Source organism: Grammomys surdaster, unplaced genomic scaffold (assembly GCF_004785775.1).
Source record: "Grammomys surdaster isolate TR1022 unplaced genomic scaffold, NIH_TR_1.0 67, whole genome shotgun sequence".
Lineage (NCBI taxonomy): Eukaryota > Metazoa > Chordata > Mammalia > Rodentia > Muridae > Grammomys > Grammomys surdaster.
Genome location: NW_021604569.1, coordinates 120,863 through 139,245, shown reverse-complemented (window position 1 = coordinate 139,245; position 18,383 = coordinate 120,863). Strand labels below are relative to the sequence as shown.

General features: G+C 37.5%; 1 protein-coding gene across 1 annotated transcript in view; it reads right to left on the bottom strand.

Annotated features, from left to right (window-relative positions):
• Positions 1-928: 928 nt before the first annotated feature.
• Erlec1 (endoplasmic reticulum lectin 1) overlaps positions 929-18,383 on the bottom strand; it is a 31,214-nt gene continuing 13,759 nt past the window's right edge. Inside the window, exons 9-14 of the mRNA XM_028777431.1 lie at positions 13,294-13,455; positions 12,599-12,658; positions 8,941-9,065; positions 4,368-4,445; positions 4,061-4,136; positions 929-1,193 (exon numbers count right to left, since the gene is read on the bottom strand). Coding sequence (XP_028633264.1) covers positions 1,122-1,193; positions 4,061-4,136; positions 4,368-4,445; positions 8,941-9,065; positions 12,599-12,658; positions 13,294-13,455 — 573 coding nt within the window. The 3' untranslated portion in view covers positions 929-1,121. The remainder of the gene's footprint in view (positions 1,194-4,060; positions 4,137-4,367; positions 4,446-8,940; positions 9,066-12,598; positions 12,659-13,293; positions 13,456-18,383) is intronic.

Below are 18,383 nucleotides of genomic sequence, written 5' to 3'. Positions count from 1 at the left end.
CCCTGGCTGGTGCCCAACTGGCTAGTCTTGGTATAGACCAGGCTATCTTTGAACTTTCTGATCCCCTTGCATCTGTCTACTTAGTGCCAGGAACAAAAGCATGAACCCCAATATCCATCTCCTTATTTTTGTTGCCGAAGATTGACCTGAGGGCCTCAAACATGCTCTGGCTCTGAGATAACCCCTCAGGCCCTATGGCCACTTTTTTGTTCTTGTTAAGATATATATGTATAAAATATATGCATACAGGATAAAGGAGAAAACAAAGCAACTGAATAATCTACCACTAATTACATGAAAAGATGGCTTATTAACATTTTATTCTCTTTAAAATAAATATTGTGCTGTTAAGCTGTCCAGAATTAAGATTTACAATATATAGCAGGCAGGTATGAGAGCCAGCACAGTGAGTTTTAGATCTAACCATTCTAATTTAGAGATGAGTCACCAACTGTCTGCACTAGACAGGTACTCTGTAGTAAACTCACACTCACTCATGATAAGAATCATAAAAGTTCAAGAAAAGGAGTAATCTGTCATAAAAAAAAAAAAGAAGAAGAGTTTCTCTAGTGGTCTCGGGGTTATCTGTGAGGCTCTCCTCTGTTTGCCTTCTAGTTTAGTGCCTGACAGAGAGCAGCTGCCACAGAAAAATGTGCTGAAAGGATTTTAGGCACCAGAATTTTATTTATTTTATGTGGCCCCTCATTTACACAATCTCCTAGCAACTTCTTTCTTCATTGTCTTTACTTCATCAGCTTGTCATATATACTGTAATTTATTCAGTAAGTATATTATTTAAAATACTTTAACAAGTACAAGGATTATGACATTTGATAGGCTGGACTAAACTGCTTGGATCGGATTTGTTTTGAAATAACATTACCCAAGCAAAGCCAAACGCAATCAGTTCATACAAGAACAAAATGAATGAAGTGAGACAAGGATCTGCCTTACAAGTTTATCCATAATCTCTTATATACACAGGAATTTCACAGTGTGGTTGCCAGTCATTTTTTTGTGATACTATAGACAATGTCCAATGGTGAGACTCTACAATGAGATATGGTCAGGAGGAAGTGATGATTTTCAATTATCTTTCTTTCCTTCAACTTTAATATCCTTTAATTGGGGAGAGAAAGAAGTCCATTTTCATCAGCTGTATCTAGAATTTTACAGATTACTGGAGATTCAACCTAAAGAATAATAATGATATTAGAAAGTTGGTAAGGTGAACATTTCCTCAGAATCTTCTCAATGAATATATTTGCTAAATATGTAAGGTCATGATTTGGATAAACAACCCAACATTTCCCCTACAAATCAGGCTCTTCTCTCTCTCCCCAGCCCCCTTCCCTTTTCTCTTTTGAGATTGTGTCATGCTAGGTATCCCTGACTAGCCTTGAACTTTTGGCAATCCTGAGTGCTGGGTTACAGACAAGTTTCTTGATGCCAAACATAAATAATAAGGCTTTCAGAAAAACAAGTTTAATCACTCATATAAAAGCATCATAGGTGAAAATATTGTTATCTCTCAGTAAAATATTTTTATCTCTCAGAGTTATATCACTAAAACAGTAAAACACTACAGCAAAACTATCAGTTCTACTTATAAGGCAAAGTAAACACTAACTTAAAGGATGAGTCATTTGTCATAATAATTGTGAAAAAACAAAACAACAAAAGAAAAAACCAAACATATATCAGGGAAAACAGTAGAGAGCATGTGACCAAAGAGAATTTAAATAGAGGAAAATAAATAATAAAAATCCAATGGAAATATTAACAGATAAAAAGTGTTTCACAGATGAACTCATCAATGGACTGGACATGGCAAAGGAAGTAATCAGTGAAGCTGGGGAAGGCTGACAGAAATGATTTGCCTTTAAACATGGGATAGGGCAGGAGTGGGTGGAAATAAAAGGAAGTTTTTGAGATTTTGAGACAGTTTCACATATGTATGTTTAAGCAGTTTCAGAAACATGGAAAAAAGAGTAGGGCAAAAGAAATATTTGAGACGATAATGGCAATTTTTTTTTCTAAAATTTTTATGAACCCACAAGTTCTAGAAGCTATGAGGATAGCTTCACAGAGGATAAAAACAGAAAAAGGCACACTTAAATCAAAGTCAGTATTATGGAATCTCTAGAAGAAAATGGTAAGAGAGTGTGTCCGTGACTAAGGCAACAAAAAATTCTTGGAACACAAAACACAGTAACCATAAAAGAAAAAAAGAGAAAAAAACTAATAGAATATAGTTTTGTTTATCAGAAGACAATGAACAAGAGGAAGCCAGAGTATAAAAAAATGTGTGTACGATACAAACAGTTTATATCCAGACTATTTTTGAGCTCCTAGAATCAAGCAATCAGAAGATAAGTGCCAATAGAAAAAATACTCAGGTAAGAGACTGACACAAACTCTATTCTTTAACCAGTAGTCAGGTTCCCCTGAGCCTCTGTCAAATTATGCCTTGCGCCATGTCTCTGGCCTGACTAGTCCATTTATACCAAGAGAGAGAACCTCCACACTCAATATCTGGTCACTCTGGCTTGCTTTTGTAAGAAGCCAAGATCTGGGAGATTCCTCAGTGGTTAAGAGCACTGACTGCTCTTCCAGAGGTCCTGAGTTCAATTCCCAGCAACCACATGGTGGCTCACAACCATCTATAATGAGATCTGGTGCCTTCTTCTGGTGTGTCTGAAGAGAACTACAATGTACTCACATATATAGAATAAATAGATCTATTTTTTAAAATAGAAGTCTAGGTGCTTACTGCTTATTTTCTGTGATTTTCTATTTACTAAATCTAAATCTAGTGGCTACTGATTCTGAGTTACTGTCTCTTCTGAATTCAGAGCGGAGCTTTACCTGTTTCTGCTATTGCAATAGTCTCATTCATTCCATCCATCCATCCATCCATCCATCCATCCATCCATCCATTTGGGATTTCATACATGTATACAATGCATTTCAATCAAATGTCTTTCATGTAAGTCTTGGTACTAATAAAAACAGTAGTGAATAAAGTCTTCCTAACCATTTTAAGAAGTAGCAGGATAACCTTTTGTTTAGTAAAGCCTGGCTAGATGTAAAGCTTCACAAACATAAATGAATACCACAATGACATGAAAAGGTATTCCGTATCATTAACTGTATGAGGAGTGCAAACTAAACCCACTAAATAACTAACAAGAAAGACTGAAAAAAAAGCTAGTGAGGAGACAGAGTAAGTGCACTCTGACTTTCATGTACTGCTGCTGGTAGGAGATTAAATAACAGTAGCATTTTGGTGAGTCATTTGATAGAAGGTATTTTTACCCATGACTTAGAAATTCTACACACAGGTATGTAACCATAATGAATGAAAACATAGAGGCCTTATTCATTATAACCAAAAAAAAAAAAAAAAGAAAAATGAATTAAATGTTCATCTGTAGAAGAGTATACTTACAAAGAAAAGAATAGGATGTGGCAATGAAAACAGAACAAAGTTCTGATATATTCAACATTTTTGAGTATGGGAAACCAGACACACAATGGAACTCCATTCATGTGGCATCCCAAAGGAAGCAAACCTAATCTATCGTATGAAAAACTGAAAAGAGGCATCTTTTGGATACCTACCTGATCAGGGGTCTGAGAGAACTTTCTGCTGTGGCAAACCTTATTTTGGATGATATTTACAATGCTATTTAAAATTGTTAAATAATCAAACTCAGCATTTAAGACCTGTGCTGTGAGACAGGATCTCATACATGCCAGGCTGGCTTTGACCTTGAACAACTTATTCTTATGCCTCTACCTCTTAAGCACTGGGATTACAGGTGCATCCCCATATCTGGTTGGTTTTATGTGGTACTAAGAATTAAACCCAGGGCTTCATGCATGCTAGGCATAAAGAATGCCCTTATAGACTTAACACCAAAAATTCAAATATGTCCAACATTAAATTCTTTTCAGTTGGTGGTATTGGGATTGGATCTAGGACTTCCTGCACTCAGGGTAAGCATTCTGCCACTTAGCCTCTAAGTGAACTCTTGATTATTTTCATTTTACTTACCCCAAGAATATACTGGCAGGAGTGAGGCTCAAGCATATACACAGTGACAGCATGAGGAGAATCTGATTCTTTACACCTAAAATACAGAGCACTTTAAGGTACTGCCTATGTCATAAAAAACAGGTATTTTTGTTATCCTATTAATATATAAAAACTTTAAGTAGACCCAACATAATTTAACTTAAATTTAGTAATTTAATAACTAGCTATTTTAATTTAAAACACAATTTAGTAATTTATTTAGTTATTATATCTATGTAAAACTTTTGTCAATAAAAAGTAGGTAAAAGAGAAGGATTCAACTTACTTTAGTTTTACAGTCACCTGTCTGGGTTTGTCAGTTATATCACAAATATCCCCATTTCCATAAAAATGTGATACCATCCTGAGTTGGAGAAACATACAAGCTTTATTACAGTCTCATTAATTAGAATAAGTGTAATGGGTAGGTGAGAAGGTTACATCACAGAGTCAGAGTCTATAAGGAAAATACAAATTAGAGAAACTTTGTACTATCTTTCTTAATGGTGTCCATATTACATATAGGTCAGATTCAAAGTTTTCTGAGCTTGGTATGGTTACTCAAATACCTCTGACAGCAGCCCTTGGGAGGATAAAGATGCAGGATTGCCGTGAGCTTGAGGCCTATCCCAACCAACCAAAACAAAGTAATAAAAGTTACTGTTTTAAAGATACCCACTTGCCCAGCTCAGCATATTGTTTGGTGAAACTAATCTTCGTTTCTGTTTTCCATCAAGTTTATCCCATTATACATTCTTGTATATGGTACCAAAAAAAAAAAAAAAAAAAACCAAGGCTCTGCCAAAGTGTCACTCTCAGAGTGAGCAATATCTAAAGAAAAGTTTTATGTTTTATGTTTTCTGGTCACACTCTGCTATGCTTCAGTGTTGAACACATGAAGTCATAAAAAATATCTGGCACATTGAACATTTAGATAGTTCTATTTTTATTTTCCTAACTTAAGACTTTGGTCAGCCTGAAAAGTCAGCATATTTTTTAAAAATAATTTCTAAATACTCTCTGTTCCAGGAAGAAACAAAAATTAGCATTTGAGAAGGAACAAGAATTAATCTTTTAAATTCACTGGATATGAGATTATAAGAAAAGCTGAAGAACTTATTCTTGAGAAGTAAGATTAACTTATGTTTGGTTTAATAAAATATATCTATATAGCACAAAAGGTAAGTGAGCTCTACCTAACAAAAACTAAGTAACAAGAGGGAATGACAAAGTACATTGAACCAGTTAAAAACGTACAAACACAAATGTCAACCTCAGTTCTAACCAAACCAAACTGTTAGAAGTGGGGACTTAGCTCAGTGTTAGAGCGCTTATCTAGGATGGATGAAGGGTTAAATCTCCCTCACTACACAAAGGAATAAAATTGAGATGGTTCAGTGGTTAAAAGCATTCACTGCTCTCTCAAGAGGATCTGGGTTCAATTTTCAGTACCATGTGGCAGCTCACAACTGTCTGTAACTCTATTTCCAAGGAATCCAACACCCTCCATTAGCCATTGTAGGCAACAGGTGCACATATGGCACGCAAGTGCACGCGCGCGCACGCGCGCGCACACACACACACACACTCAGGCAAACACTCAAGCACATACAGTAAAAATAAATAAATCTTAAAGAGAAAAAAGAACAACAAAACCAAACACACGAATGGAGTCATTGTCATGAACATCACTGCCAGTCGTAGATCGCCATCAGTATTAAAGGCAGCTTGCAGTTTACTGCATGTTATAGCTAGGGTAGGTTATTATTTAAATGTCTTCATGACCTTAGAAGGATACACTAGTAGATATGTGAAGCTTACAGGTCATTTAATTTTTTCCTAAGGTACTACTATGGAAGAGCCAGCCAGCATTTGAACCTAGGCAGTATCTCCATAACTGGCTTCTTTTTTTTAAGACAAGGTTTCTCTATCTAGCCCTGGTTTATATTAAAGACATGCATCACCATGTGCAGTTGATGACTGTGTTCTTGACACTGGGTTGCTTCTTTCTGCAAAGGAAAGGAATCTAAAGGCTGTTCCCTAAATAGTACTGACCTAAAATATTACCCATGTTTAAATTTAAATTTAATTTTTTTTTTTTTTTTGTAAAGACAGGGTCTCTCTATATAATGGTGGCTGCCCTGGAACTCACTAAATAGAGTTTCGGAGTTCAGCTGGCCTCGAACTCAGAAATCTGACTGCTACGTCTCCCAAATGCTGGGATTAAAGGCATGCAGCATCATGTCCTGATCTGTATAGTTAAAATTTTAATCTGTCAACATTTTGAGTTTTTCAAGTCGAAGTGGATCAAATAGCTTCACATAAAACCAGATACACTGAACCTGATAGAAGAGAAAATGGGGAATAGCTTTGAATGGACCAGTACAGGAGACAACTTCCTGAATAAAACACTAATAGCACAAGCACTAAGATCAATAAAAATGGGATCTCATGAAACGGAAAAGCTTCTGTAAGGCAAAACAAAACAAAACAACAACAACAACAGCAAAAAAAAAAAAAAAACCAATACTGTCAATAGGACAAAACAGCAGCCTATAGAATGGGAAAAGATTTTTACCAACCCTACATCTGACAAAGTTAATTAATATCCAAGTATATATAAAGAACTCAAGAAATTAGACACTATCAAACCAAATAACCCATTTTAAAGTGGGGTACAGATCTAAGTAGAGAATCAACAGAGGAAACACTTAAGAAATATTCAACATCCTTAGCCATCAGGAAAGTGCAAATCAAAACAACTCTGAGATTCCATCTACACCTGTCAGAATGGTTAAGATCAAAAACACTAGTGACACCACATGCTGGCAAGGGGAACACTCCTCCATTGCTGGTTGCAGAGTGCAAACTTGTACAGCCACTATGGAAGTCAATATGGCAGTTTCTTAGAAAATTGGGAATGGATCTACCTCAAGCTCCAGCTATACATACCACTCCTGGGGCATACACCTGAAAGATGCTCCATCCTACCACAAGGACATGTGCTCAACTATTTCATAGCAGCTTTATTCACAATAGCCAGAAACTGGAAACAACCCAGATGTCCTTCAACCAAAGAATGGATAAAGAAAATATGCTATACTTTCACAATGGAGTATTACTAAGCTGTTAAAAACAATAATATCTGAAATTTGCAGGCAAACAGTTGGAACTAGAAAAGATCATCTTGAGTGAGGTAACTCAGAAAGACAAACATGGTATGTATTCACTTATAAATGGATATTAATTGTAGAGGATAATTGTGCCACAATCCACAGACCTAGAGGAGCTAAGTGACAAGGAGGGATCAAGATGGGAGATCCATGGACGCCCCTGGGAACAGGAAACAATAGATGTTACAGGTGGTCTGGGGAGCAGGACCAGGGAATCAGGTGGGGAGAGAGGACTGGGAGAGACAACTGGAATTGGGAAGCAGTTTGTGGTCAAGGTAGAAACCTAATGCAATGAACACTCCTAGGAATCTATTAGGGTGACCCTATCTAAGACTTCTAATAATGGGGGGAGGATAGAAAGCTTGAACCAGCCATATCCTTTAATCATGCAAGGCTTCTAGTGGTGGGACTTCACCACTAGACACGAACATGGGCACAAAGCCTTTGACCTACAAATTGTTCTGCCAGGTTCTGGCACAGGTCTTGTGGGAGTGGCTAACCAATGACTGGTCCAGCTTGAGACTCATGCCATGAGATGGAGCCTATCCCTGATACTGCCTGGAAGACCCAGAGACCCAGGATAGAACCAAACAGGACTGGCCAAAAAAAAAGTCAATGAAATGATGCCTAATGATATTCTGCTATACTCATAGATTGATGCTTAGCACAACTGTCAGAGAGATTTTACCCAGCAACTGATAGGAAGAGATACAGAGACCCACACCCAAACATTAGGCAGAGCTCAGAGAATCCTGCTGAAGATGGGGGTGGGGTGGGGAAAGGAAGGGTCTGTGGGAATAAGAAAACCCAAAGAATCAACAAACCTGATCTCAGGGGGCTAAGAGTGAACCTACAACCAGGGAGTATGCTTTGGTCTAACCTAGGCCCTCTGCATATGTGTTAAAGTTGTATAGCTTTTTTTTTTTTTTTTTTGGTGAGACTCTTAGAAGTGGGAGTGGGATCTGTTTCTGATGGATTTGCCTACTTTTGGGACTCTTGTCCTCCTACTAGGTTGCCTCATCTGGCCTTAATGAGGGGAGGTGCCTCGTCCTATTGTAACTTGATATGCCATGTTTGGCTGATATCCCTGAAGGAAGGTCCTCCTGGTGCGGTGGGGAGTTGGGGGAGCTGGGAGGAGAGGAAGGAGGGAAAATTGTGGCCACTAGGATGTACTATATGAGATAACAAATAAATTTAAAAAAAAATTGGCCCTCAAAAATTAAGTCTTTTTATTATTTTATTTTTGCATATTTTAATTCACTTTATATCCTGATTGCTGCCCACCCTCATGACCCCCCAGCTCACACAGTCCCACCTCCCATCTCTCTCCAGACCCCCTACTGTGTATCCCCCCACCTTGGCACATCAAGTCTCTACAGGGCAAAGAGCATCCTCTATCACTGAGGCCAGACAAGGCAGCCTAGTTAGGGGACCATATTCCACAGAGAGGCAACAGCTTTAGGGATAGCCCCTGTTGTTGGGGGACCCACAAGAAGACCAAGCTGCACATGTGTAGAGGCTATAGGTTTAGCCTGTGTATGCTCTTTGGTTGGTATTCAGTCTCTTGAGAGCCCCAAGGGTCCAGGTTAGTTGATGCTGTTGGTTTTCCTGTGCAGTTCTTTGGGTCCATGATCCTTCCCCCAAATCTTCCATAACAGTCAAGTTTTAAAGGCAAATAGTCTTTACCTGACTGTCTGGGTGCCATCGTCTTGAAGATGATAAGCTCTAGCAGTATTTTTCTTAGCCCACTCAACATGCTCTTCTTGGTTCCATGTCCCCACAACTACAGAAGTTCTCCCATTATCTTTGTCCTAGTATACAGAAAAACACTAAAGTTTAAAATTGCATTTACCTTTTCTTGTATATGCTCAGTTGTCAGTCTTGGCATCAGGTGCCTTCACCGACTGAGCCATAGGGTGCCCGTGACAGTGTCTGTAGTAATGCATGTTTGACGTAAGTAGATCCTCCTATAATCCCATCCTCATCTTCATCCACTTACTGGATAATGATGTGATGATGTCAGTCAAAATGAGGAAGTAGAATTTAAGTGATCTTTATTCTGTTTCTATGAATAATATAATTTAGCCTAACTCCAGATATAGTAACCTGTGACTCAATATCTTTTCCTTCTCCTATCTCTCTTTTTGTTGTATCAATTTCTTCCTGGAGATGTTTTCCTTTAGTTTCTTTATGTGTGTGAAGGCATATGTACTCACAGTGCTGTGTGGGTAGGCCAGAAGACAACTCTTTGGAGCTGTCTTTCCCTTCCACCACAGGATCTGGGCTCAAACTCAGGTTGTCAGACTTACACAGCACATTCTTTCATTTGCTGAGGCATTTTGCCAGAACCTTTTTTTTTTTGATTCAATACCAGCACCTCAACCTCCTAAAATAAAAATTTAATTGCTCATACGTATTTTATGCAATCATATAATACTACTCTCATGTTTTGAGAGGAGAGGGGCATCAGACCCATGATATACATTTCTGTTTATATCATGTACACATACAATGATAATAAATGAATAATTTCTGAAAGAAAAAAAATAAAGAAAAAACATACTGGGGAAGTACTTTACACACCACTACTGTGATGCTGTTATGAGTTGAATGAATCACTCCCAAAACATTCCTAAATTTACAAGCATGGAGAAATAGAAACTGATGGGTGATATTTAAGTCTTGAGTACTGTATCCTTATGACAGGAGGCTCTGAGTTTAAGGTTCCACCCCTTCTACACTAAAAAATTAATTTAGGTATATGGGTATCTTGTCTGTATGTATGTCTGTGCAGTGCATGGATACCTGCTGCCCAGGTGACCAGAACAGGATGTTGGATTTTCTAGGACTGGAGTTACAGATGCTTGTAAGTGACCACGTAATGCTGGAAACTGAAGCCTGGTCCTTTGAAAGAACAGTTAGCTCTGTGAATCACTAAGCCATCTCTACACAGCTGAAAGAGTTCTCATCCCCTTTCCTCTTGCTTTGTGTCATTAGATGAAACAAGAAGGACCTTACCAGATAGCAGATACTTTGATAATCTCTAGAAATGTGAAATCTAGGTTCGTTTCTTATTAAGTTATCCAGTTTGTAGTATGCTATTAAAACAGTACAAAAATGGACTAAGACGCCTTACCTTACAGTTTATCGTCACTTCATCCCTCTACTTTTAAATAAGAACTTTAAAGTTTTACAATCTCCACAGTTTATTTGATGGCACACTCATTTCTGTATGAAAACCATACAGAATCCTTTCTTGACTCTGCCTTTATTATTTTTTCTTAAAGAAAACAAAATAAAACACTATACTTTATCTTAAAAAGTAAGTTCTTAGCTGGGCAGTGGTGGCGCACGCCTTTAATTCCAGCACTTGGGAGGCAGAGGCAGGCGGATTTCTGAGTTCGAGGCCAGCCTGGTCTACAGAGTGAGTTCCAGGATAGCCAGGGCTACACAGAGAAACCCTGTCTCAAAAAACCAAAAAAAACCAAACAAACAAAACAAAAAAAGGTAAGTTCTTGCCCCCAGTGAAACATTCAGTCACTTCCCTAGTAGACTTTATTGCCTAAAGGAAAATAGCTATTACATTTCTTTCCGTCTATTTTTGTTTCTTTGTTTGTTCGTTTGGCCCCAACAACTAGACTTGTTAATTTCCAGACAGGGATCAGGCACAAAATGTCTAGAAAGCAGCAGCACAGGAAGCAAGACCGTGCGAGTCTAAAGTCCACTCTTATTATTTATTGCTTACGTAAGACCTTGTTTTTGTTCCTGAAACTTGGGATAACTGGACTGACTTCTGAAAGGTGTTTTGAGATTAAATGAGTTAACATATAAAGTACCTGGTATATTATTTTCTAATATATATATTAATTCTATATATTATATTCTATTATTATTCTATACATATATATCTATATAGTATTAGAATATTGTATTTTAATACTAATAACCTAGTAGATCCATCAGAAAATTATAGGTTACAAGACCTAGGACAAATTAAATTTGGTAAATTATATGGGAATGTGTTAAGTATATAAAAAAGAGTCATTAAAATAGCAGTATTAACTTTCTGAAAGGCATTTTTTTTTCAGTCTGCATACCTGTAACCCCAATACTTAGGGGGGTTGAATCATCAAGACATTCTGAGTTAGTAACACCCAGTCTCAACTAGCCAACCAACCAACCAACCAACCAAGCCTCCAAAAACCCAAACCAACCAAAGCCCCCAAACTAAACAAACCCAAAACAATTCAAAAAAAATTAAAACCTTCAACTTAACCCAACCCAAACCAAGTAATACCAACAAAAACTCTGAAAAAGTAGACTAATGTAACTATCTAAAATGCTCATTAAAATACTTTCATAGTGGCTTGGGGATTCGGCTCAGTTCATAGAGTGCTTGCCTAGCATATAGAAAGACCTGAGCTTGACACCTAGCACCATTTTAAAAAGGCAGTATATTAGGGCATTCATGTAATCCTAGTACTCAGTAGGTAGAGGCAGGAGGATCAGATGTTCAAAGTCTTTCCTAGCTATAGAGAGTGTTTGTAGGTAGCTTGGGTTAAAACAGAAGATTAAATAGTACTTTCTTTTAGCCGAGAAAGGTGGAACATTTACCAAGTTTGATTAATTCTGTAATCAATGTACTATTCTACTATTTATTCATTTCTTAAGAATGAATTAGAAGAATAACTCTAAATTAGAACAGCCCCAATACACTTGAGAGGCAGAGGCAGGTGGATCTGAGTTTGAGACCAGCCTGGTCTACAGAGTGAGTTCCAGGACAGCCTGGGCTATAAAGAGAAACCCTGTCTCGAAAAACAAACAAAAACAAAAAAACAAAAAGAACAGCCCTGATAGCCTATTAATCTACTAGGCTCAGGGTAGTTTAAGAATACAGATAGTTAACAAGCATTGTTCTTTCAAGGTGACTGAAATCAGTTAATAATAAGTTTTCCAGTTTCTAAAAACTGGGAATACTCTGGTTAGTATTTCCATATTAAAATTACCTCACTATTAAGAGTAGCATTAAAGCCTTTCTTTTTTTCCACAGATTTTAAAGATTTATTAATTTTTAAATTATGTGTCTAAGTGTATGTTGTACACTTTGAGTACAGGAAACTGTAGGGGTACAGGAGGCTCTGGATTTCCTAGAGCTAGAGTTAACAGACAGTTGTGAGTTGCCTTATATGGGTGCTGGGAATCAAACCTGGGTTCTCTACAAGAGCAGTGCACATGCTAAACTGCTGAGCCAAATCTCCAGCTGTCACAGATGTAGTTCAATGTTAAGAATACTTGAGCTCTAGTACTACAAAACAAATAAACCTGGATTGTTGCTATTCTATACCTCGTGATATTGATGTACGTGTTTGCCATAGCAGAATTCATATTTCCACCAACCAACACCCTAAAGGAAAGAAACAGATAAAGTTATACACAGAGAAGGAAGACTGATGTAACAATGTCACATGATAATGGGAAGTATATATAGTTTTTATGATCTATAAAATCAACGGTATGGTTTAAAACGAAAACAACAAAACCAAAACATGACAGCCTGGTCTATACAGTGAGTTTTAGAATAGCCAGGGCTATATGTGAGTCCCTGTCTCAAAACACCCCTAAACCCCAGCAAAAAACCCCAAACTATACCTTTGAGTGTATTTACACTGGTCTTAATAGTCAGAGCAAATGTTACCTTTTAAATGTACCTCAAATTTGAACTCTCAATTGTTGCATAACCAAAATGTGAGAAATAAATCACTGATGCCCATTCTAACCATTAACCAAAATCATACAAGGATGCCAAAGGAAATGTCAACCGTTTATGAGTAGAGAGCATATAAGGAACGGGTGTGGATGAGACTGCAGAGATGGGGGGTGGGGGAGTGACGATACAAGGGAAATGTCCACTGGTGACGGCATGACCCTGTGCGCTCTCTGTAGGCACTTTTGTTCAGTGCTCCTAATGGCCATGGGTTAGGTAACTGCCACATGTAAGGTTTTAAGATAATAATTTAAATTACAGTTTCACTTTCTTACCCCATGAAAGCAGTAAGAGCCACTTAGGAACTCCTTTATGAGCTGGTCATCTGTCAGCTTAGAAATGTGGGTTGTACCAACAGTGAGCACTGGCTGAGAGCCAACAGCAATAGGTTTGTGGATGGCTGGAAATCTCTCTTCTTTAGCAGATGGCAAATCTTCCTAAATTAAGCAGACAGACATGTTTATGAATTTCATCACATGTGTTTCCCAGTTACAGCTTGTTATTATTTTAAAATCAAACAGAAATTTAGAAAAGTTTTTCCCCACTTAATTTTAATATTTTAATAAAGGGGAACTTTGTGACAATAGTGAAAACTCTAGAAAAATGGTAGCTTTACCTTCAAGTACCAGGTATTATAATCCTCTGGCACACATAGGGAAAATTTCCACTTTATGCATTTTTGTCTTCCTTTTGTCAAGTACTTTGTGACTTACTAAGCTTTGCATCTTTACATTTAGTTTTGTAGAAGCCCTTAAGGGTAAACCTAAGGTAACAAGTAGGATGAAAAGGAGTTGGCAGGGCGTGAATAGTATCATCAGTTGTAATTACTCAAATGTAGCTGAACTGGTTGTTGCTCTGAAGGAACCTGAAATTTACTCAAGTAGATCCAAAGTAATAAAGGAATTCACAAATATAGACTTGTAAAGGAAGGGCAAATGGAAAGGACTTTGATGAAGAATTAAAATATGAAGACTTTACCAAGAGAAAACTCATGATCAACCCTTGAAAGGTGAGTAACTTGTGACATTTGTATATATAATTGTGACTTAGATATATGCTTTGTGTTTGTGTGCATATATTCACGAGGATTTGAAGAGAAGACCCATTGGGGAAATATAATATTTAGAACTAAAGAGATCATCAAACATTTTTTATGGTGGGAAACAAGCTAAGAGGTCTGGATGTTGTCTTGCAGGTATTAAGCTAAGGTAGGGATGTGTGTGTGTGTATGTGTGGGGGAGGGGGAGGGAGAGAATGAGTGAGAATAAGAATGTATGCATGTATGCTTGAGAGCATAAAGGATGAGATCGAGGCCCTCACGATATGAACTCAGGTATACTCCCAGCTCCAAGTGAACATAGTTTTAAGTAATTACTTTAGAAGTGTCAAATAAGGAGGAATTTCAGGGACAAACCTAAAAGTAAAGTATTAAATAAGGAATTGTTGTAACGCAGGTCAGGTTGACAGGAACCTAAAGTGACAAAGTTGGTGTGGAAATGAAATGTTATTTGCCAACAAAGTTAATAAAATAGAATCTGATGGTTACCTGAATATTGACTCTGAATGAAGCAGAAATAAATTTAAACCAGTATTGAGTAAATGATTGTATTGATTATAACTGAGTGGATAATTTACAAAACTTAAGAAGTAAAGAGTTTCCTGCTAATTTACAGTGGATATGCTGTCTCCTTTTTCAGCTGATACGGTGGTTGTCACTTAACAGAGTGTGACTCTTTTTGAGCTTACAGTCTTTGAATGGTTATTCTCTTTTTTCTTTTCTTCTTTCTTTTTAGATTTATTTATCTATTTTTTATGTATATGACAACACCATTGCTCTCTTCAGACACACTAGAAGAGGGCATCGGATCCCATTACAGGTGGTTGTGAGCCACCATGTGGTTGCTGGGAATTGAACTCAGGACCTCTGGAAGAGCAGTCAGTGCTTTTAACCACTGAGCCATCTCTCCAGCCAGGTTATTCTCTTAGAAACCAATGACTACTCTTTTTCATACAGTCAAAACAACAAAGGTGCTTTTTTGTTTGTTTTTAATAGATGCTAGCCAGGTATAGTAGTGCATGCTTCTAATTCCAGTACTTGGGAAACAGAGGTAGGAGGTTTAGGAATTCAAAGTCATCCTTGGCTGCTTGGCTCAGAATATGAGGCCAGTTTGAAATATGAGAACTCCTTGTTCAAAACACAAACAAAAGAGAAAAAAAATAAGGCTCATAAAATTTTATTATATAATCCTATTCACACTCAAAGCCTATTAACAAACTCTCTCTTGACATTGTCTTTTTTTTTGTTTGTTTTTTGCTTTTTGTTTTTCGAGACAGGGTTTCTCTGTGTAGCCCTGGCTGTCCTGGAACTCACTCTGTAGACCAGGCTGGCCTCGAACTCAGAAATCCGCCTGCCTCTGCCTCCCAAGTGCTGGGATTAAAGGCGTGCGCCACCACTACCAAGTGACTTTCAATTCTTGATCCTCCTACTCTACCATGTGCTGGGATTGTAGGTGTGTATAACAATGCCTGTTACAACAATAACTTTTGTAGTAGAGTTTGGAAAAGTCCGTAAGTAGACTCAATAATCTATTAATCTCCCTATTAATACACTCCCACAGGCAGCAGGTCAGCAAATCTCTCATGGCTAAATTTGTATGTTTGTGAAAGGGGAAGAAAATGGGTGCTGAAATTTGATTCAAATTTAAACAACATGGCAATATACATTTTAAGGCTCAACCTGTGAGTCTCTACCCCTTTAAGGGTTGAGGTGGTGGTGTCTCATGTTAGATGTCTTGCATATCAAATGTTTACATTACAATTCAAAACAGTAGCAAAATTACAGCTATTAAGTAGCAATGAAATAATTCATGATGGGGGTCACAACATGAGGAACTGTATTAAAGAGTTAGAACATTAGTACAGTTGAGAACCACTATTTTAAGGCAATTGTCTCTTGCCTTTCTTTCATTTTCATCATTATTTTGCTTCTTTGAGACAATATCTTGGGCTCGCCTCAAATCTGCTATGTAGTCAAGAATGAGTTTTGATCCTCTAGTCACAACCTTCCAAGTGCTGTATTACACAACCTTATCACTAGGGTTGGCTTTCTTTTAAAAACATATGGATTTTTAAATGTATGTCTGTGTGTATCTGGGTATGGCATATGTGGATAGGAATCTGTAGAGGCCGTCAGAAGGATCTGGACCTCCTAGAGCTGGAGTTATGGGTAGTTGTGAGCCACCTGATGTGGTGCTGGGAGTGAACTTTGGAAGAACAGGAAGTGCTCTTAATTGCTGAGCTATCTCTCCAGTTCTCATATGCCTGGCTTTCATATATACATTTTTATTATTTATTACACTTTTTATTTAGTATGTGTACATATATGTGGAGGTCAGAGGGTAAGTTACCAGAGTTCATTCTCTCCTTCCACCACATAAGTTCTGGGAATCAAATTCAGATTATCGACATGGCAGCAATTACCTTTACCCACCGAGCTATCTCACGGGCTGGCCCTGCTTATTTTTGATGCTACATAGTTAGCATGTAACTATGTAGCTTAGGCTGGCTGAGAATTCATGGTTCTCCAACCTTGGCTTCTTGGTGCTAGTATTATAGGCATGCATTATCGCTGTTAATCTGCAAAGCATTTTGACTAAGGTCATTTTAAAGTTCCTGCTAGTACATAGTACTATTAAGGGGAAGACCAAAGAGAATTCCAGCTGTAATCTTTTAAGATAGCATTCAAAATCAACCCAAATTAATATTGAGATTACTTTTTTCTTCTATCAGATTGACATATTTTTTGGTCATCTCATCCTCAATGAAAGCAGTGATACTTTTTAATAAAAGGTATTCAAAGGAGGGGTTCTAAGAGATGATCCTTAAGAGGTTTCTTTCTTTTCAATAGGACCCAAGTTTAGTTCCCAGTACCCATATCAGGTGGCTCTAAACTACCCACTAACTCCAGCTCCAGGGTATCTGACATCCTTTTCTGGACTCATCCCACAACCATGGTATACACACATTAAAAAAAAGTATCCAAGTATTTAGATGTTGGAGAGACGACTCAACAGTTAAGAGTACTGGCAGGTTTCCCAGAGCTCTTGGGTTCAATTCCAAAGACCCACATGGTGGTTTGGATCTGTCTAGTACTCCAGTTCTAAGGGACCAATGCCCTGTTCTGGCCACCATGTGCATACACATGTAGACAAAACACCAGTACTCATAAAACACTTTAAAAAGTATTAGGAAGAGAAAGAAAAAATAAACTTTACAGATAAGTTAAACTCTTTTTAAGTATCCATAGCATTCCAAGTATGAAACAGGCAATTACAGACCCCAGAGTAAAGAAAGCCTAGTTGTTGTCAATGTTTCAGTGTAATGTAATAACTATACATGAAACAACCACTTTTTTTGCTGTGTGTTATAATAAAAAAAACTAAACAAAATACAAGACCACAGAACAGAAACAATTCCCTTTCTAGGATAATGATTCTGGCTCAAAAAATAAGGGCATTAGAATTATGTCTTCAAATATAAGTAACAATTATGTAGTGAAAGAAAGGGAGGCTACAATACAATACAAAAAGAAATATAGTACATTCAAAGGTAGCAAAGCTACGGCGAGCATGGACCGTTCAGTAAACTTTATGTCATTCCAAACGGCTGAGAAGCTGGTGTATGCTTGTCATTCTAGTGCTTGGGAGGTGGAAGCAAGGCTCTTCTCAGCTATAGAGTGAATTTAAGGCCATACTGGGCCACATGAGATAATTCTCAAGACAGTAACAAAAACAAATTAAACTTCCAAACCAGAAAACAAATCTAGTATATATGGAATGGTGATTGAAGAAAAGATGAAGATGGAAAACAGCTTTACAGAGTGGCTTGTACTCTATAAAAGACACTTCACCCTAAAATGTGGATCATGTTACTCACCAAAGGATTCAACACATAACCAGATATGTGGATTAGAAAGTAGATTTATAAAAAGTCTGGATTTAACCCTGTCTCAAAAAAAACAAACAAACAAAAAGTCTGGATTTTTGGTCCTAGGAAATAATAAAGTTTGGAACCACCTACAAGACAGATTTGAAAAGCATTTAGGAGAGAAAAATGATAGCCCTTAGTGAATCCTTAGAGATAAATGAAGATAGGTAAGAAATGACTGAGAAGTGGCATGGCAGAAGGATGTGGACTTTTAAATTTGAGGCCAACATGGTTAGGATTGTCAGCCTCACACTACTCAAGGAAACAAAGTGAGACCCTGCCCTAAAAATCAAAACAAACAAACCAAACAACACTTAAGTTTTTTTGGTCAGTTGGATAGAGAATTGATTTGTACACTGCATGGAAAAAGATTGTCCAG